The following is a 22270-nucleotide window of genomic DNA, read 5'->3' as shown; positions in this document are numbered from 1 at the left end:
TCTCCTGGGCATGGTTAGGTGATGGAATCACTTCCAATCCTCACAACTTTCATCCGTTGAGAATTAGGTCAATGGAAGTTCAGATCTGATCTTACTGAATATCTTCCAATTGGATAGGATATGAATCCAATTCCAATTGAGTGCCTTGAATCAAATAAGGAAACATCCTAATAGCTGCAAGTGGATCCCTAGAAACCCTAGTTCCCACCTTTAAATTCTTAAGTTTCTAAATTCATCATCTCACAATTACTCCATACTATCCTAATTTAGGTTAGATCTTCTCCTAGTTTTGATTCTAATTACTTTCAGAATAAACACACAAGATTAGTCCCTGTGGATTCGACCTCGGTCTCGCTGAGATTGTTACTACATCGCGACCCTACACTTGGGGTTGTGAACACTTATCACGAGAGATACACACTATCTAGAATGTCACGAAGGATTTTCCTCACTCAATCATGAATTCGGAGGATGAGGAGCAGTTTAGGAGGCAAAGGAGGCAGCGTGAGAGCAAGAAGAATAAAAAACGAAATGAAAAATGCCCTTGCGCATGCCCGTTTTTATCAAAATCATCGACTGTCCAATGACATCGAAGTTCGAACTTCGATGACATCGAGGGTCCCATCAAAGCTCAAATAAGCAGCGCTGGAGTGTTTAAGCACATCTTCCATGTCATCGAACCTTAAGTTCGATGTCATCGAGAAAATCCAAATTTTTCTTGATTGCTTGCTGGAGTGTTTGAGCACATCTTCGATGTCATCGAACCTTAAGTTCGATGTCATCAAGAAAATCCAAATTTTTATTGATTGCTTGCTAAAGTGTTTGAGCACATCTTCGATGTCATCGAACCTTAAATTCGATGTCATCGAACTGGGTTCGATGTCATCGAGAAAATCCAGATTTTCCTTGATTGCTTGCTGGAGTGTTTGAGCACATCTTCGATTTCATCGAACTTAGGTTCGATGTCATCGAACTGGGTTTGATTTCATCGAGAAAATCTAGATTTTCCTTGATTGCTTGCTGGAATGTTTGAGCACATCTTCGATGTCATCGAACATAAGTTTGATGTCATCGAATTGGGTTCAATTTCATCGAGAAAATCCAGGTTTTCCTTGATTGCTTGCTGGAGTGTTTGAGCACATATTCAATGTCATCAAATGTCATCGAACGTCGTCAAGAAAATCCAGATTTTCCTTGATTGCTTGCTGGAGTGTTTGAGAACAAGTTCGATGTCATCGAGCAATTCGATGCCATCGACCATGGCTGTTTTTCGATGTTTAACTTTTAACTCCAACATCAATTCTCTTAACTTTTTAGCATACTTAAAAAGGTTTTTCCTAGTTGATTTTGGTTTAGTATGGGCTATGTTTAGAGAGGTTTTGGTATAGGGTTTGAAGGGGTGACGAGGCTTTCTTAGAGAGGTTGAATTTGAAGCCTCCAACGCTTTGAGAACTCGGAAAATTGACCGAGAACTTGGAAAATTGACCGAGAACTTGGAAAATTGACCGAGAACTTCAATGAAATTGATCGAGAACTTGGGAAAATTGAAGGGGTCCTTCGATGTCATCGAGTAGCCTTTGACCGAGAGCTCGCTGAAATTGACCGATAGCTCACTAAAATTGACCGAGAATTTCGTGAAATTAACCAAGAACTAATTGAAATTGATCGAGAACTCGTTGAAATTGACTGAGAAATCGGTTAAATTGACCGAGAACTTGGGAAAAATGACCGAGAACTTCGTGAAATTGACCGAGAACTTGGGAAAATTGACAGAGGACTTCATGAAATTGACCGAGAACTTCAGAAATTTGACCGAGAACTCGATGAAATTGACCGAGAACTTGGGAAAATTGACTGAGAACTTCGTGAAATTGATCGAGAAATCGATGAAATTGACCGAGAACTTGGGAAAATTGACTGAGAACTACGTAAAATTGACCGAGAACTCGATGAAATTGACTAAGAACTTAGGAAAATTGACCAAGAACTTCGTGAAATTGACCTAGAACTTGATGAAATTGACCGAGAACTCGTTAAAATTGACCGAGAACTTCATGAAATTGACTGAGAACTTGGGAAAATTGATCGAGAACTTCATGAAATTGACCGAGAACTTGGAAAATTGACTGAGAACTTAGTGAAATTGACCGAGAATTCGATGAATTTGATCAAGAACTTGGAAAAATTGACCGAGAACTTCTTGAAATTGACCGAGATCTCGGTGAAATTGACCGAGAACTCACTGAAATTAACCGAGAACTTCATGAAATTGACTAAGAACAACATGAAATTGAACGAGAACTTGTTGAAATTGACCGAAAACTCGCTGAAATTGATCGAGAACTTGGTGAAATTGACCAAGAACCCAGTGAAATTAATTGAGAACTCCATGAAATTGACCGAGAACTCAGGCAAATCATAACTATTCACAAACAAATCGCCAATCACCATTAATTTAATTCACAAACAACAAAGATATCACCATTCACAATTAAATTAATTCACAATTCACAAACAAATCTTCATTCACCATAAATTTTATACAAGATATCATTCACAACAAAATACAACATTTCACAAAACTTCCATCTTCCTCCCATGTGTAAGACAAATATCCTCTATAGTCAACCACTCAAACAATCATACGCTATTGAATTCCTAAAAATTGGAGTGTATCTTTGCAAGTATGTTCCCTCCAAAAGTTGACCGTTGCACAATATGTCAATATATTTCATTACAAATATGCCGCAGTCATAACCATTAGTATGCTTGGGTACGAAAATCTCTTCTTTGACGGTCCAATCCTTCCTGTCAAGCGCAGACGTATCTCCTATGGCATGGAAGATTATCGAGAGTCCCTCGGTCGTGAAATTAATCTCTTTCCTGTATCGACCGAGTGCCTTCGTATGTTAACTATTGAGAATAATTATCTCTCATTCTTTGGGTGGATGATCATCAAATGCCAATGACTATTTGTGTGGTTCACGGGTACACATACATGTCCATGTTTGACAAAATAAGATATCATTAAAGACATGATTTTCCATTACAGTTGTTCAATGTGTTAACCTATGCTTAACTATTCCCAAATGTCCCAAAGTTACATGACTTGTAAGTTTTAATCCGCAATGGTTAATGCAGCTCTATATGTCACTTTTATCCGGTAACTAGGTACCGCACTACGTTTCCTCCATTCATCTGGCATTTTCTTCATTTCTACAATCTTGTCGAACAACTTAGCCAACTGAAATAAGCCAATTTCTCTCGTGCATTTCTACTGGCATACCATCATGTCATAAGGTTTTTCCTATGTTCATCTTCTTCAAAGCTTTGTTCATTTCAAACATCATAATCCTATGAAAGTATCTCAGACTTTGGCCTCTTTTGAGTTTATGATTGTTTTTATCCTTAAGGTCTTGGAGTAGTCGTCATCAAACAAGTTCTAGAAGTATCTTTTCCACTTTTCATTGATCTCAACGCCCTTAAATAATATCCTTGGTCAATACTCTAAAGCATCTAACATTAACTCAGTCTCGATACTTCCTCTCCCTCATATTTGCAAGTTTGAAGACATCTATATCACCTACTATTGTCCCAATCTAACTGAAGACTTACTCAATCTACGTTACAAATCTGCAGGAGAGAACCAATACCAAAGTAACGCAACAAAAAGTTATGTACTGATTCTTTTGTCTTCCTACAATGAAGCACATATTGTCTTCCTACAATGAAGCACATATTCACTACTAGTTCTCTCTCGAATGATTTCAAAACAAGATAACATCTGACACAGCCATTATGTAAATGCCAATAACTTCTAAATACAGTAGAGCACCCCCACAGCTTGCTCTCAAAATAGTGCCAGAAAATCACAGTTGAAAGGAACTGAAAGGACTTACAGGATAACATGCCCTTGTTATCCACGCACAAATGTGCTTACCAACCTCACACAAAGGAATTTGGGCTCTTCAAGTTTACCCAAAGCTCTAAAAGCCATGGAAATTCTTCATTTAAAGATTCTAAATTCAAGGTTCTTGAGACATGACAGAAGTTTGATTTATATAAAAATACCATTTAATAATAAACATGTGTATAGTCATGAGCAGTGTTCGAGTTGTCGATGTCGCTACAAGTTTCGCTGGCTGGAGATAATGATATAATATCGTTATCGCCGATAACCGGAAATGCAGGGAAAAAGGGTGAAACATGGAGAAAATGGTGGAATTTTTCAGTGCAACTTCAGGACATTTCTAAATACACATATTTACATATTCAGGAATGGAAAAATTGTAACAAAAATGCATTAAATAATAAGTTTCCATTTAATGGGGGCCAAAAGGCATGCGTTGTCATAAGAAATCACTCAAATAGTAATCAAAATGAGTTTCAAGGGCTAAGATGTTAGATCAAATCAAAATTTCATATAAGTTACAATTGAGGAAAGAGTCTGCAAATTGCATACTGAGTAAACTTTATGGGGCCTATTGTGATTTATACATACAACATGGAGTAAAATTGACCCATCCTCCGTTGCGGCCAATGGAATCCTCTATGCATGTGCATGTGAGAGCATGCATCCGTGTATAGCAAACCGCATTTAATGCGTGCAGGGATGCGCTCTGTGGGGCCCACCATGATGCATGGATTTTATCCACGCCGTCCATCATTTTTTCAGATCATTTTAGGACATGATTCTAAAAATTAGGCAGTCAGGCAGTTCCGATGTTCAAGTGGACCGCCCCACACTAATCAGTTGCGTTAATAAAACTCACTGTTGAAGCCTTTGTAGGGACTACAGTGATATTTATTTTCCATCCAACCTGTTCATATGGTCATATAAACATGGATGAAGCGAAAACACAAATATCAGATTAATGCAAAACTTCTGCCGCTCACAAGAAATTTTTAATGGTGGCAGTTCAATCTCCACTGTTTGGTTCACTTGAGCCTTTGATCTACCTTATTTTTAGGTTCATATCCTAAAATGACATTGGAAAAATGGATTGATGGCATAAATAAAACTCATACATTAAGGTGGGCCCCACGGAGCCCTGCAAGGGCAGGATGTAATCTGCGATTTGATACACTGATTTGAAAAAACTGTGGGATCAGTCACACCCACCGTTGTAACATTTATAAGGCCCACCATTATGTATTTTTTAGATCCAACCTCATCATAAGTTAACATAGAGATAGATGACGTGAAAACAAAAATATAAGCTTGATCGGAAACTTCTATGGCCCCTAAGAAGTTTTGAACGGTGGATCACTGTCCCCACTTCTGGGGCCCACTGTGATGAACTGTATCTAAAGCTCAAGTGAACCCAGGAAGGTTTCAACAATATGGATGGCATCTAAACATCACTGTTGAACCTAGGAAGGTTTCAACGGTAGGAATTTCCCAAACCACATTTTCCTTTAGTACAGCTCACTTGAGCTTTGGATACCGTTCATTTTTTAAAACAAGTACTAAAATGAAATCACAAAACGGATGGACGGAGAGGATTTCTCACAGCCATCACAGTGGGCCCCACCCGAGCTTGCAGCGCAGGAACAGTGGGAAAGGCTTCCGCAGTAAATCCACGTCCCTGGTCCATGCAGAAAGGAAATCAGATTGTGTACTGAGTTACTCAGTACGCTCTTATGGTTCTGAGTAAACTCAGTTGGGCCCACCGCGAATGCATGTGGTTTATCCACACCGTCCATTTGTTTTTCTAGATCATTATATGGGTTCAACCCAAAATTGATGCATATACAAAGCTCAAGTGGGCCATACCACTGGAAAAAGTGGAACTATTGATTTCAACCGTTGAAAATTTTCTAAGGCCCCCAGTGATGTTTATGTGTCATCCAACCTGTTCATAAGATCAGAAGGACATGGATGAAGGGAAAACACAAATATCAACTTGATCTAAAACCTCTGTTGTCCCCAAAAAATTTTCAATGGTAGATGTTCAATTTACACAGTTTCTAGTGGTGTGGTACATTTGAGGGTTGGATATACTCCATTTTTGGGAAAAGGCCCTAAAATTATGTGTTAAAAGAGATGGATGGAGTGGATATAATGCATGAATGACACGGGCCCACGTAGTTTACTCAGCATGCTTACCGTACTGAGTTACTCAGTACGCAATCCGCTTCCTGCGGAAAGGGATTTGGCTACTCCCCTGCCGTGCTCTGTGGGCCCCACCACGAGGTATGTGTTTCATTCATGCCGTTCATCTATTTTTATAGATAATTTTATGATATGAGAAAAAAAAAAAAAAAAAAAAAAGAGGTATATCCCAATCTCAATTGGACCACATTACAAGAAACAGTGTTGAATGAATGTAGACCATTAAAAGCTTTTTGGGGACGATAAAAGTTTTGGATCAAGCTGATCTTTGTTTTTTCCCTTCATATGAGTCTTTATAAGTTAATTAACAGGTTGGATGTCAAATAAACAGTACAGTGGGCCTTAGGAGGATTTAAATGGTGGATATCCAATCACTACTATTTTCCCGTGGTGTAGTCCACCTGAGTTTTAGATCTAACTCATTTTTTGGATAAACATTTAAAATAATATTTCAAAATTAATGGATAGCATGGATACAACAAATGCATCATGGTGGGGCCCACGTAGCACCGACCTGCACCCACCGTGTTGGGTCTTTTGAACAGCGTCAGAGTGAAAGTGACATGCATCATCAAAGCTCACTTGTGGGGTCCACCGTGATTTATGTATTTTATCCACTCCGTCCATCCATTTTAACAGATAATTTTAGGTCTTGAGCCTAAAAACGAAGTATATCCAAACCTCAAGTAGACCACACCATAGGAAACAGTATGAATTGGACATTTACCGTTGAAAATATCTTGGGGGCCACAGAAGCTTTGGATCAAACTTCTATTTGTTTTTTCCCTTCATCCATGTCGGTGTGATCTTATAAACAGGTTGGATGAAAAATAAACATCACCATGGGCCCTAGAAAAGTTTTAACGGTGGAAGTCATTATTCAAACTGTTTCCCATGGTGTGGTCCACTTGATCGTTTAGTACGCTTATATTTTGGTCTCAACCACTAAAATAATATGAAAAAACGGATGGACTGCATGGATAGACGAGATACATTCTCTGTGGGCCAACAGAGTGCACTCGTACGATAAGAGCGTACTGAGTAACCACGTACGCAATGCCATTCACAGCGCCCGATCCCCAAATTGCGATAAAACCCCCCAAAATCCCTCTCCCCCTTCAAAATTTTCAAAATTTTATCTCCTTTCCCACCGATTTCTCTGGATTTTCAACCCGAAAATCCCTCTCCCTTATCCCAAATCAAAAAAAAACCTCTAATTTCGACCAAGATCTCGGCCCGCTGGCGGAATCAAGACGTTCGAAAAAAAAAGGAAATTTTGGGGTCGAATCTTACCGAAAATGCCGATCTGCACTCAACAGCAGCTGAATTCGCATCATCCTCCAAATCCAGGCGAAAAAACGGGTATTTCTTATATTTTTTGTGATTTTCTCGCTGACAACGACCCCTTTTATCGATAAAAGGGGGTTGTTAGCTACAGTTCTCACCCGTGGTTGGTGGGAACAGCGAAATATCGGCGCCCTTTTGAAAATACCGACAATATCGGCGAGATTTCGGCGATATTTGGAAGCGAAACGAAATAATGGGGCTACGGTGTCGCTGCACTGGCAACACCGATAATATCGGCGATATTTCGATAATATCACCAATAATTTGAACACTGGTCATGAGAAGAACCGGGTAGTTTCTCAATATACTTAGGGAGGAAGAGATGGTCTATTCATATCCATGCATGATACCGCATTTAACGTGTTGAGTCGGGATTCATGCCATGTCCTCAACATACCCATGTATTAAGAAGACACTATAGGAGAAGAGCACATAACTGACGATATTACCTTATCATGACCAGAAGATCCTGCATATTGACAATGTCACGAGAAATTGATGAATTCTGGAATTTATCATGAGAAATTGATGAATTCTGGAATTTATCTGTGTCCCATTTTCCTGATATTTTGGCACTAATTTTTTGGCCTAAAAGATTTTCAACTGATATAATCAGATATGGTCAATACAAGCTGATAAGGGTACGATAAGCCCATATCCTATCATTTTTTAGGCAAGCCAATATGCCCTTTGATACCGATATTCAGTACCATACCTTCCTCTTTTATGTAATTTAGAAGATTGAGGTTTCCTCTCTTACTTTCCATGTCATGGAATAATTATCAACACACTTCATCAAAAGAAGAACAGTCTTCCTGTTTAATGTAATTTAGGATGGTTAATTGTTTGCTTCAGTTTTTTTTTTTTTAGGTTGGCTAATTGTTTACTTATTTCAGCATAATGCTCAACAGTATCAGAGTGATAAGAAAGAAAATAAAATAATTCACTGACTATTTAGGGTGCACAGGAAAGTTTCCAATGATGCTCAAGGAGACTAAATATCAGTTAAGCATATGAACAAGGCATGTTTTTGTATAAGCGTACAAGCATCAAGCCATATGCCCTGGTCAACAGAGGGCAGCATATACAAAAATTGAGCATCAATTAAGAATTAAGACAAAGTTACTTTTTTATTGTTCTCATAACAGCTGAAAGATAAACACGGAAGGAAAAAAAAAAAAAAAATTTGAATAATATTATCAGCCAGAAAAGAGCTATAAAATTGAAGCGTTTTTGGTTTCGCACCTCTTCCAGGCTGTTGTAGTAGAGGCAATTGGCTGCATGCTAATCAGCTCGATAGCATCTTGAAATTTTATCCCTGGAACTACATCAAACAAGACCTGTACAAGAATTAGCTGGTTAAAATCTATATAAAATATCCCCAAATAAGCACAGAAGGGTTCAGGTAATTGTTTTGCCCAAGAACAACAATCAGGAAATCCATATTTAAGCATAAAACAAAATGAAGAAACAAAAGAAAGAATTAAGACTTTGACAGATGATTTTGTGAAGTTAGAAACAAGTTAATAACTTCTGTCAAAAGCTAATAATTGACGACAAGTCATCTAACAGAATCTATATTATAGCAGCAATAAAATTGCATGCTAATGAATATAAAAAAGATCACATGTTTAAAACATATTAGACCACAAAAATATGGAAGGAAAGATCGCGAGGGAAGAACCAACCTAAATAAACCTAGCTTTCTAGGCACTTGACTAGGCACCTGGCTGTCACCAACGGCTTGAAGAGGAAACCACTCTGGGTGGGAGGGTGTGGACATGTGTGGGAACCATTTTGATTATTGCTCATATTAATAAGATTATAAGATCACTTATTTTATCCTAAGGCCTCTATTTATATCAGATCTTCTTTGCCAATTCCTCAGTTTTTATTTGCTTTTAGCTGTTCACTATCCTTCTCCTAATAAAATATGTTAACAATCAAAATTAAGGGGATTAATAACATAGTTCTCATTAATAACATCTCCTTGAATAAAAAAAAATTGTGTTCTCGTCGAAAATAAAAATAGAGATGTGTAGACAAGTTCATTTCATCAAACCAACCAAAAAACCTTTTTCTTGTTAGCAATGAAACTTTATAACATAAGAAGAATCTCTTATACAAAAAATTCACCAATCAATAAGAAGACAGAGACAAGCTCAACTGACCCATTAGCAAGGATTTCAGCTATTTGTTGCACTTACCTAGGAACAAGAGAAAACTCAGCAACCGTTAAGAGCTAGACTTGTAATCTCACTGAAGATAAAAGATAGCTTCATCATTATCCCAACTAATTGGTGTCAGCTACACAATTCCTGTCCCAATGTTCCACTATATTGTGGACCATGTCATCAAATCTTTTCTTACTACCTCCACCGATGTCCTTTTGGGCCTTCCCCTTGCCCTCTCATTATTATAGCCTTCAACTTCAACCAAACCAATCCTTCAACCAATCAGTGTTCGAAATATCGGTATCGTGTTACGTATCACACCCTTGGGATACGGATACGTATCGGTTATCGCATGGGATATATCGGTTGTATCGCGTAATGAATTGCTTTTGTTGGAAACATGGGGAAACATTAAAAATTGGTCGAATTTTTCAATGAAATTTTAGTGGTTGTTAAAAAAGACATCAATACACATTTAAAAATCAAAACATTACAAAAAACTAGGGGTGTACACAAACCGAGTTAGCTCGGTTAGCTCGCTCGACTCGACTCGAAAAAGCTTGATTCAACTCAGTTCGAAGCTGATTTCGAGCCGAGTCGAGCTAAGTTTTTTTTATATCAGAGCGAGAGGTCTCGTGTTCGAGACTCCTCACCGGAGATGATTAATGCAGGGGCATTTTCACACCGGGCTCGAGTGGGGTAGCTTGTGGGACGCGGGGACACACCCGGGGTGGGCGGCCCGTGTGAGGCGGGTGGCTCGCGTGAGGCGGTACCCATGTGATTTGGGGCCCACGAGGGAGGTTCGGCTGAGGTCCTAACCCATGAGATGTAGGGCCTGGGCTATGAGATAAAGGGATTAATTCGCCATGCTCTATTAGTTCGAGCTTTTAGAGCAAGTGGTTAATTGTCCTGCATCATAAGCTAAAGGTGTCATTGATCATGGTGAAAAACCAAGTGGATAGCGAGCATCCATCAAATTCCTCCAATTTGGAGCAAAGTCAATCTTCTCAAAGAGTCTCTATGAAGCCAACTAGGGATCATGTCATTTCCATTTTGACATTGCAAAACTGTTCTTTTGTTGTTTATTGTCTTTCTTAAATATCATTTGTGGCATCCAATAGAATGAGAAATTCAATGATGAGGATTGGAATTGTAATTTCCGACTGAATGTAGAAGAAAAATTAGAAGCTCAATGTTTGTCATGCAGGCATGTAAGGGAAGGAAATTATTAGCACAAGACTCAAACCAGATAAATGAATCTTGTGCAAGAAAGTGTGATATCAGGAGTAGGTTGTAAGAATGTCATCTCAAAAAAAACCAAACAAGCTAAGAGGATATTAGAAGAAAAATTCAAAAACAAAACATGATAAACCATTGTCTTCAAAATAGCAATTGGAGATATATCTCAATTAGAAGAAATACTTGAGAAAGGCAATAATGAAGTTGAGGGGACTGCACCACTCACTAATGGCTAGACAAAGGGATCAGCAAGTGTTGAACCAGACAGTTACAGAGATAGATATGTTAAACAGATTATTATGAAGCATAACACATAATGAGCTTGGTTGGCTATTATTAAGTTGTCCATCTATCTCATCCTAGGTAAGAAGTGATGAACCATACCCTTCTAAAAACACCAGATAACATGTTTAAGATATTAACAACTTAAACATGTCTCTTTTTTTTCTTTTCTTTTCTTTTTTCTTTTTTTTTTCTTTTTTCTTCTTTTTTCTTTTTTTTTTTTTTTTTTTGTTTTTTGGAAGGATTCAGCTTAAACAGCTTAACATATCTTACTGATTTAAAACAAGGAATGAACCAAGACCAACCACAGTATCATACAACTTCTAACCAAAACTGGTGGCACAAAGTCCATTTCTATTTTTGTATCTACTTGAGCACAAAACCTAGATGGCTGGGATCGAAATTGGATCTTGAGGTAACAACAAAAAGTAAATTTTCTTCATAGAGGCACCAGAAAAATGGTATATGTGCATCCAAAACATTATCTTAAGAGTTTATATGCAACAGCATAGAAACTATCACAACTTCACAGGTTCATTATAACTCTAGATAAATAATTTCACCAGTTAATAAAGATAAAAACAGAAATGGAAAGCATTTTCTCACAATAAAACAATAATTTATTACAATAACTAACAGCAACGAATCAAACTTCTATTAGAAACTGAAAGAGAATACAGCTAAAACAGTAAGCATGTGCTGAAAAGACGACACAAGCTTAATACAAAGATACAGTGGCAAACCATGATAGGCAATGAAAAAAACCAGGACCTCCTCCCAGAAATAACGAAATAACAGCACCCCAAATGAGAGATTCCCATCCCCAACAGTATCAGCCAGCTGGATTCCTCTACATTTGGGCTTCAGCAAAGCTAGAATCCTCTAAATTTGGGCTTCAGCAATGCAACTAACTACTGACTGTTCCACTTGATTAAACAAAACCAGTAATAACAAACAAATAGAAGCCCATGGCAACCTTTGCCCTTTTCCTGATGTCTGGTTGCATAAAAGTGCCTACTCACCAGCAGAGGAGTCTGAACAGCAAGTCTTTCAAGCACAAAGTTTTCAACAAAAGGGTCTGCATGCTCATCCCCATTTTCATCTGCTTTATGTTCCTTTCTGGAAAATAGCAATGAACTTTTTGAATTCCATGGTCGACCTGAATTGAAGCAAGCCGCAAAAGAAGCAAGATCTAGCTGATAGCATAAAACATCGCAAAGATGCTCCACACAAGATACCTGTCAATAAAAGATGGCAGTGATAGCCCAATTGTTATGCAGACTGCAAATAAGACCAAGGCAATGTAGCAGAATGATCCTGATATTTCTATGCTATGTCCAAAACAAGGAAGATACCTCATCTGATTGCTTCCCATACAGAGAAAACTCTTCCAGCCTTAGTACCTGTGATTTACTTGTCCACAGAAGTCGCATTAACTTCTTCCGTGCTTCTGTTTTACCAGACAATAGATCCCACCCCATGACAGCTACTAACGGTTGAAGAAGGGGAAATAGTGAGAGAACCTGTCACATGCAGAATGGCTGGCTCTTACTCAAAAGAAAGAAGATGTCAAGTTAATGAAAATCTTAATAAATCAATGAAAGCATATAGATACAAACATCATCAATCAAATAGCACTGGTAATCCCACTTCCAATTTTTACAAATTATCCAACACATACAGTGCTAGCTTCTTGAAGTTGCTCCCTCTTAACAGCAGAGAGAGCTGTATCCAGAACACATTCCAGGGTATGCAATCCAGAAACACGAGCATAGTGGTACATGTCTCTCATGCAAGACTTGATCACCCTGCTCTGGGAAGTTCTATCGTCTACATATGCAGCCTGTCCCAAATCTGGTGCTCCAAAATACTTAAGAAGATGATGAAGTGGAGTCAGAATGAAATTCGTATCAGAAGCTCTGTGTTGCTCAATTTCTTCAGTAAGCAATTCATCCTGAATGACCTGCGGAGGAATAAATCTCAATGAAACTTTCCGAAAAAAGATGCGTCTTTAGATCAGATACTGCTAACAAACTCCAGATTCTACTAAACAGGTCAAAGTTATCAAATGCAACTGTCTATCTAACAAACTCCAATTCTACTAAATGAGTCAAACTCATCAAATGCAAATATCTGTCTATGTATGCATTATATAAATATATATATATGGAAAGTTGTGCCTACAACTAGAAATTTGCATACATATATACATATACGTGTGCGTGTGTGGAAGATGTCACCTACAACTAGTCGAGTGTTGTCAAAATCCTATGGTTTACGATTTACAATATTCGATTTTAGTTGGATCTTAAGTAAAACGATTTGAATCCCAACCTTGAATCCCTTTTTATATGAATCCTATGATTCTATGATTTGAATCCTACAATTTACGATTCGAATCTTTATCTATGATTCAAATTATACTTGTTCTCTTCTATTTTAAGTTTCAATTGGCTTTCATTTTATGTTTTTAAATTAGTGGGGGGTTTAAGAATCATTTAGAAAAGATTTTTTTTTTTTTTTAAGGATAGAAAAGGTAAATTATTTTATTCATTCTCTGTAAAAGATTAAATGATATATATTCTCTTCAACGTTAAATCATGTAGCTTCTTTTGTAATTTCTTACTTCTTAACTGGTCGAAACACCAAATTGATGAATGACTTACCTGTAACGTTTTTATGGATGGTATGATCAGGCTAACTTCTATGTATTATGGAATGATGTTTAGAAATCAAAAATCTTTTTTTGTCGGTCTATAGTATCAAAGGCCACTTTTCCACCGTGATTCTACATTCAAGAAAAGTAACAAAAACATAAATTATTAAAGGACCCTTCTATGTTTTTAAGGGAAATTTCTTTAAAGGCAAAAAAGTAAAGGAATAAGAATCCTTTACCACTATCATGACGTGGTATTACTTAGTACGCATTGATGGCAAAAGGAAGATTGATGAGTTTTCAAAAAAAATCTGATTTATTTATATTTTCTTTTTTTTTTCAAATTTCTAAGAAAATTGTAAAAAAAAATTTAATTTTAATTTTATTTTTTTAAAAAAAAAAAAGCCTTTGATGAATTTTTTTATTAAAAAAAAAATCTGATTTATTCATATTTTTTCAATTTTTTAGGAAAATTATAAAATAAAAAATAAAAAATCTTATGATTTTCATATGATGTGCGATATGGTACGATTCAACCCCTACTATGATCTGCGACACCATAATGATTTTGACAACATTAGTCATCACTCGTAAATGCAACAAGTTGGGGTGTGGAGCCACCGTGATTGATGTATGGTTTCCAACCAGTCTAACATGGTAGCCCCATAATGAAATGTTCCAAAACTCATTGTAAGTTATGGTAAGGTTGAACCTTGTGGGCCCCTCTGTGACATGTGTTAGACATCCACCACGTTGAATAGATTCACCCCTCCCTATTAGGCCTAGAGCCCAAAATCCAACCCGATCCATGGCTTAGGGGGGGCCACAACACAAGAAATAGTTGAGAGTGGATGCTCACCTGTTAAAACCTTCTTAATTGCTTGTGGGGCCCACCTAGATGTGGTTCACATATCCTACCCATTCATTGTACATCCCACCTGGATGACGGGTGCCACCAAATTTTAGGCCATTCCAAAACTCAGGTGAGCTCTAAGAAGTGATTCTGGATGTTTTTGGCACGATTCTGCAAATGGGGGGACATACCATCAAAAGAGGTGAGTCACCAAATGCGCAGTTCTTATCTCTAACACACAACATGTTGGAGCCCATGGAACTCATCCTTGACATAAGCCACAATAAGGTCGACCTCAATGTAACATTCACTATATAATATAATATGAACTTTGTTAAGCGCACACACGTATGCAATAAAGCTCATGTACAAGCCACATGTGCTAGCACAGCACATAGGTGCGAGATCCAATCCATCCATTAGGTTGGTCCAATCTTTAACATGTTTTCCCAAAAATAAATCTGGTCCACTCAACATGACGGCAATGAAAACAGGTGGATAGATTAGAAAACTTCAGCCAAGTTTTTCAAAGCCATGCATTTGTTTTCAAATTGTGGCCGACTTGACTAGTAGATCATCAATACAGTAGTGCCTTTCTCATCTTTCAAAAGAACATATATAGTGGTACCTTTATAATAAATGGATTGGATCTTAGACCTTTGGTGCCATGCTTGCACATGTATAACGTGTACATGAGCTTTATTGCACATGCATGAAGGATTAGCAAAGCTCATCTAACATATATATAGGGAAGGCCTCACCAACTAGTAATTGTAAATGCAACTAGTTGGGGTGTGGGGCTCACCGTAGTGCACCTATGGCACCCAACGAGTCGAACATGGTTGCCCCATAATGAAAATGGAATGCCAAAAAGTCATGCTAACCAATGTTTGAAATATCGGTATCACGTTACGTATCGCATTATTGGGATACAGATACGTATTGGTTATCGCATGGGATATATCGGTTGTATCGTGTAATGTATCGTTGTTATTGGAAACATGGGGAAACATTGGGAAATTGGTTGAATTTTTCGATGAAACTTCGGTGATTGTTAAAAAAGACATCAACGCACACTTATAAATCAAAACATTACAAAAAACAAGTACACAATATGTTTTCTTTGTATGGGGTCCTAATTTATGCATCGTCTAACTAAATTGATGCAAGTATATTCAATGTCTATTCATATAATTTATAAATGTAAGAAGGCGTGTGGAAACACAAGCAATACATTCAAAAGCAAAAGAAGAATCACTAAATTAGGTTACAAACATGTTTGATGTGACATTTGAACACAAAGATTGCAAACGATTTGCGAGAAATTGGGAAATTTTGATTTTTTTTTTCAATTTTTCGCAACTCGGCCCATCTCCTTCAAATCTCAAAATCGAAGCTCCCAATCCATGATTTTTCATGCAGAACATGAAAAATCATGAATTTGAAACAATTTGACACTAATTTAAAATGATTTACTGAAAATAAGAGCATCTAAATTCGAAAATGCTCACTAGAACGAACATGTGGGATATATCGCACTACTTGTGCGTTTCGTATCGCACTGGTGGGATACAAGATATATCGTGGGATATATCGGCTGATATCGTCGATATTTAAAACAGTGATGCTAACCCAACATGCCGCCATCATGTGATTTCACGGCTTTTCGGTGGTTGTCCATTATTTTCTATCATGTTGCCTGCATGATGATTGGATTGGCATGATTTTTGGGCCATCCTATTTCATGATGTGGAGACCTTGTTTGGACGGATGGGATGACATATATACACCATGATGAACCCCACATGCAGCTAATGGCACGCTTCTTTTTCATCTACAACTAGTACTGTGAGAACTTCCCATATGCATGCATGATATCAACTCCATCCATTAGATGCACCTCCCGTCTTGGGCCTTAAGCCCAAAAATAGGCTAATTTATGACTCAAGTGACCCACACCACATGGAACAATTGAGAGGCGAACGCCCACCATTGATTGTGTATACCTATATCCATCCATTGATGCAACGCATGCCATCATGATGAAGGGACATGCCAAAAATAAGGCAATCCCAGCTTAATCAAGGGTGGGTGTCACCTCCCAACTATTTCCCCGTGGTGAACATTGAAGAACAACATGCGTAAAATACCAGCTGAAATTGTTGCAACTTATACTATCGTAAATATACATGGAGCAAGATGAAAGTGCAAGTTGTTCAGAGGTATCTAACATACCTTAGAAAATACATGTACTTGAATGTCTCTAATGCCAAAAAAAAAACCAACAACAACTTGATTCGCTAAAGCATATATGAAATTCAAATGAGAACCCCCTTAATTGGCTTCTATGTAAGATATGGATCACCCCTAATTGCAGCTGTGAAAGAACACTTCTAATGCCATCCAATGGGCTAGATACAGTCCCTATCAATGGAAAATCACTGATTTAGATGAGGTTGCCATCGATCTTTGTGCTCTCATCAATGTGTTGTTCCCTCACATGCATCATCACAAACTCAGAGTCAGTGGCCAACTGGCTGGCCAGGAAGGGTGTCCTAGGGATCAGTTAATGACAGAAGACAGGAGAGAGAGCATAGCAGTCGCTTTCGTTTTCCAGCTTAATATTTTGTTCTGTAGCTTAAGCCTGGGTGTTTGTTGCCTTTGTGGTCTCTCTTTTTTCCTTTAATAAAATTTTGATCCATTCATCGAAAAGAATAATTTGCACCAGCAATATTTTGCAAAGACTCTAAAAAGTAATCACATTAAATCATAAATTACTTTTTTTAAAGGTAACGCTACCAAGGAATGAACCCTGGATCACTAACACACATTACACTGTCTGTACCAGCTCATCTAACAAGCGGGATAATCATAAAACACTTTTCTTATGGGGAAAAGAGCATATACATATGCATCAAGCAAGCAACAAATAGGACCAACTCAATACTAAACCAAGTGCAAATCAATGATCCAACATATACTAGACATAGAACTTAGCAACCATGTAATCAACGTCAAGCCAAACCAATGAATAGCCAAGAAGTGCACCACCTGAAACATCTGCACCAGTTGTGTGCAATTTGATGAAAGAGCTTCTCGATACATCGACAACATTTTGTCTCGAACAACATCCCAGGTGTCTCCAAAAACATTTTTATGTGACCAAGTCCTCGTGATGAGAGCTTGCATAGCCATCCTGGGAAACATAATTAACCATGAATAAAAGGCTTACAAAGAAATAGAAAATAGTATAGTTATCACTAGTTCAAAAATAGAATCCTCAAATTATCGCATTCATGATAGTAAATTACACAAGACAACTTAGGGCCTGTTTGTTTCACCAATTACCACGGTAATGTAAAGGAAATGTGCAATGATTACAAATTATTTTACTTGCATCCTGACAACATCTGCATTTGACCATTGATTCCCATGTTTAGTTTATCAGTGGTGAAATCATAATGATGGCATTTTTACATTACTTTATGTCAAATTATCACCAAAATACACTAATGTCACTTTTTAGATTAGAGGTTTTGACACTAGTGCCATGAAAAAGAGAAATGTTACAAATTCCTTTACTCGCCTCCTGAATACATCTTCATTTGAGTAACGATTCCCGTGTTTGTTTTAGCAATAGTAAAATCGTAATGATGACACTTTTCCTTCACACTATTGGGGTTATTGGCAAAAAAAACAGGCTCTTAGTGAAAATATTTCACAATAAGATATGGTAGAGATCAAAAGTTGAAAATAAGAACCTCAATTTTGTTTATGTAAGAACCTCAAGTAATTCCAAATCACATCATCTCACACGAAGGTTATTAATGATTGTGATTTTCTTTTGGTTTTTTGCAATGGTAAAGTCTTCCGTTTGGCATTTCCCAGTTCCCCTTGAGTGGTTGCATTTGGTTGGCTAGCAGTTAATGATAATGTGCTTACGATCAACCACTTATGAAGCAAAGAGGTGTGCCTCAAGGACATAAAATCCATGGAATACATGTTCATTCATTGGGAACACAACAGGAATTCCATCACCAATTCCGACCAGTGTATGATTTGTCGTAGCCAATGTTGATCTCCCTTGATGCCCTCCTGCAACCCTAGAAATAGCAAGCACAAGTTAGAAGAAAGAGACAAGCAAGGAGTCTCTTTGCTCATCGTAATTTGGTCAATGTGGAAGGATTGCAACAATAGGGCATTTAACAATTGATCCACTCAAGTGGCTTCGGTCATTCACTTGGCGAAAGCTCAAATCTTAGCATCTTGGATTACCCCTGTTCAGAAGTTGTAAAAGGGAAGATATTTTTTGGCTTGTTTGGGAAACCGTTGTTGACTTTTGTTTGTTTAGTCATGAGATGATATGTCACCATCCTACTCCTTGCTTTCTTTTTTCCTTTCCCTTTTTGTAGCCCCTTATGTTACCATTCAAAAAAATTATCACATCTAGAAGAGATCAATCATATGTGCATCAAGAAATTATTTTATTTACCATATTTAGGGATTTATACATGTCTTCAAGTTAAGTTATATACCGATGGTTTTGTAATCAATTCTTTTTTTCTGAAGATTGAAAAGAAATATATTAAAAAGGCAAAGAGCCCAAACAAAACAAGATAGAGGCAAAACTATGCAAAGCAAAACAAAACAAAACAAAACAAGAAACCTAAAGACAGCTACACTACACAACTCAAGTCCAAGCTTCCAGGAAGCAACAGCACTAATCCAAGATCGAAGAAATGATGGGTCCATCTAAGAGATTTAGACTAAATGACCATTCCTTAAGATCCCAGATAATCTGATTCAACACCCAAGAAGAAGAGGATGAGAGATCCCAAAACAGTAATTATTCCTTTCTTTCCATAAAGCCAAAGAGTAGCCATCACTGCCACCTTCCAAATTGCCTTGATATTCTTCTTAAGATCTATACCATTCCAAGTGAATTGATGGCTTTGAATTGAGTCAGGCGTCACCCAAGTGACTTGGAATCTGCTTGAAATGGATGACCAGACTTCAGCAACAAAATAACAGTGGAGGAAGAGGTAAGGAATGGATTCTGCATTCCCGAGACAAAGAACACAGACATTTGGGAGAAAGGAGGGGGGGCTCTGATTGGGTTGTAAAAAAGATTTGGTAGAGCATCTTCCCGAAGAGGAGAGCGTCCAAGATAAACAGTCGAATAGGGCCCTTCTACAAGGAGGACACCAAGCCTTAAGTCTCCCTTCTACAAGGAGGGGGGCATGAAAAATGTGCCTTAAGTCTCCCTCAGGCTGCAAAACTTTAAGTGGTCACTGCAAACTTTGAATTTATTTTTGCTTTTGAATAAACATTTATAGTACCTTTCAAACTCAACTTACTCCTTCCAGAGTACCTTGAGTTTGAGGGGGGATGTTAGAGTAGAAGATTAGGGTAATTTCCCATATTATGATTATCTTATATAGTTGTTAATAAGTATATCTATTAAGATGTCCTACAGATACCCTAGGATCTCCCAATTCTTCTATATATTCTTCTCATTGTTAATGGAATAGATATAACACAGTTTCCCCAATAAAGTCTCTTGTGGTTTAACAATACACAAGCACTTATAAACTGTTCAAATTGAGGACCCCACTTTAGATGGTGAACAGTATATTGATGCGCTTATTTATGTCCATGCATATGGTGGATAATTGGATGGGGCATGTGCTTGGTTGTTGAATGATCTTGTTTGATATAAGTACGCCACAAAAACATTAATTCTCTGGAAAAGCATTTAGTTCATAAACGCACACTCACCAATTGCACACAAATTATACACGAAACAAACATGTAACCCATCTTTAACTTCTAAGTTCAGCCCTGGCCCATCCTAGCCCTGCCCTAGCCTTGGCCTGGCACTTTCAAGCCGGGGCAAAGGCCTCTTTAGCCCACTAGGGCCTAGGCTAGGCTAGGGCTAGGGTTAGGGCCCAACCCATTGCCCCCCCTAATATCAAGTGCAAATTTAGTAACAATAGGAGTGAAAACAAGGATTTAGTTAAGATTTTTTAACCACTAACAAATAAAAGTGAATAAACCTTACCGGTACTCAGATTCCTCTACTCCAAAATCAATATGAAGAAACTGAAGATGAGAAACTGCACCGTCCTCATCACCTCGCTTCAAGCACTTCTTCAAAGCATCCAGATGCGCCATCTGAACATTCCGCTGTATCCAACTAAGACTTTTCAAATCATCACCCTCTGTCAATGACCCAACACCCACCTCGCCATCCATCGGCATGCTAATTGCCAGACCCGAATCGTACGGATCTGTCCAATTCAACTGCTTCTGAATATTAAAACACAGCACATCAAAAAACTCCGCCTGGTCCAAAAACAGCCTCCTCAGCCACCTCAATTCCCTATCCGTAAACTCGAAAGCAGAACCACTGGAGCTCCCAGCATCCTCAGCTATATATCCCTTCAATAGCCGGAACCCTAGATCCGAAACCCGGTCCAAAACAATCGCAGAATCGAAAGCACTCCAAGACACCTCCAGCCCTGCACCCTGAGCCAAATCCTCAAGCCGGGACTCGAAGTCTGCCACTTCGCCGAGGCCACTCTCTTCTTTCTCGATGCTTTCTAGGTCAAGAAAGTTACGGAGGTGATCAGAGAGTTTGGAGGAGGCAAGCTGGACAAGGAGGAGGAATTCGACCTTGAGGCGGAAGAGGTCGGGATCGAGATTCCAGATGGACAGAGACGGCAGGTGCGGGTCTTGGAAGGTGTGGAGTAGTTCTAGGGCGGAGAGGTAGGTGAGATGGGAAGGGGAGGGGCAGGAAGGAGACCAGAGGATGTGATCGAAGCGGCCCGCTTGCAAGACGATCGAGCGAAGGATGGAGAGAGAGAGGGTGGGGTTGCGGGAACGGAGGGACAGGATGGAGGCGCGGAAGGGCTCAAATTGGGAGAGGAATAGGTGGTTTAAGGCCACTCGAGAGAGGAGTTGGATCTCCTTCTCCATTCTTTTTCTCCAGTTTTCTCCTGTTTAGGAGAAGTGTGTTAAAGAGGGATAGTATTGGAGGAATTGAGGGGGATGGAGAGAGTATTCCTGGGGTGACGGAGTTGCATTTCTGCTGAATTTTTTAACTGTAAAGAGGGAGGAATTATAAATTCATGATGCAGAACAAGAATCCTTTGCAACACTGTTTTGTGTTACATGTAAATGACGCTGATTTGCCTCGTGTTTGTATTTTGAGTCCGAATTCTCTGTTATTAAACAAACAGGGGCTTTAATTGCCTAATCGTCATTGGTCTACGTCATCACGTACTAAAAATAAAAAACTAAAAGAAAAAATCGTACTCTAAACTACCAGGAAAAAAAAAAAAACAACAAAAAAAATTTGAGAAAAAAAAACCTAAGACTTCACTTCTGCATCCCTCCACTCTCGCTCGATGCTTCTTCCTTAATCCTCTCTCTCCAAACTTATTCACATCTCTTTCTCCTTCTCACTCTTACTCATTGTTTCTTCCTCAATTCTCTCCGCACTTCTTCACATCTCTCTCTCCCTCTCAATACATTTAGCTAAACAATGAAAGATCTCTCTCTCAAAGGAATTAGAAAGGAAGTACTTTTATGGTAAGTGAAAT

The 22270-nt window shown here is 38.3% G+C and overlaps 1 protein-coding gene across 3 annotated transcripts in view; it reads right to left on the bottom strand.

Moving 5' to 3' along the window:
- Positions 1 to 21825, bottom strand: part of LOC131223756 (uncharacterized) — a 150816-nt gene extending 128991 nt beyond the window's left edge. The window contains exons 1-6 of one of the 3 annotated variants that reach the window (XM_058219257.1): positions 20728 to 21825; positions 17718 to 17862; positions 12839 to 13120; positions 12513 to 12680; positions 12180 to 12395; positions 8708 to 8802 (exon numbers count right to left, since the gene is read on the bottom strand). In XM_058219257.1, the coding sequence (XP_058075240.1) occupies positions 8708 to 8802; positions 12180 to 12395; positions 12513 to 12680; positions 12839 to 13120; positions 17718 to 17862; positions 20728 to 21644 (1823 nt within the window). In that variant the 5' untranslated portion in view covers positions 21645 to 21825. Of the gene's footprint in view, positions 1 to 8707; positions 8803 to 11900; positions 12142 to 12179; positions 12396 to 12512; positions 12681 to 12838; positions 13121 to 17717; positions 17863 to 20727 lie in introns of those variants that run through there. The other 2 variants (XM_058219256.1, XM_058219258.1) reach the window with 2 other exon arrangements.
- Between the last annotated feature and the right edge of the window lie 445 nt (positions 21826 to 22270).

Source organism: Magnolia sinica, chromosome 13 (genome assembly GCF_029962835.1).
Source record: "Magnolia sinica isolate HGM2019 chromosome 13, MsV1, whole genome shotgun sequence".
NCBI lineage: Eukaryota > Viridiplantae > Streptophyta > Magnoliopsida > Magnoliales > Magnoliaceae > Magnolia > Magnolia sinica.
This window is presented reverse-complemented; position numbering and strand designations above follow the sequence as displayed.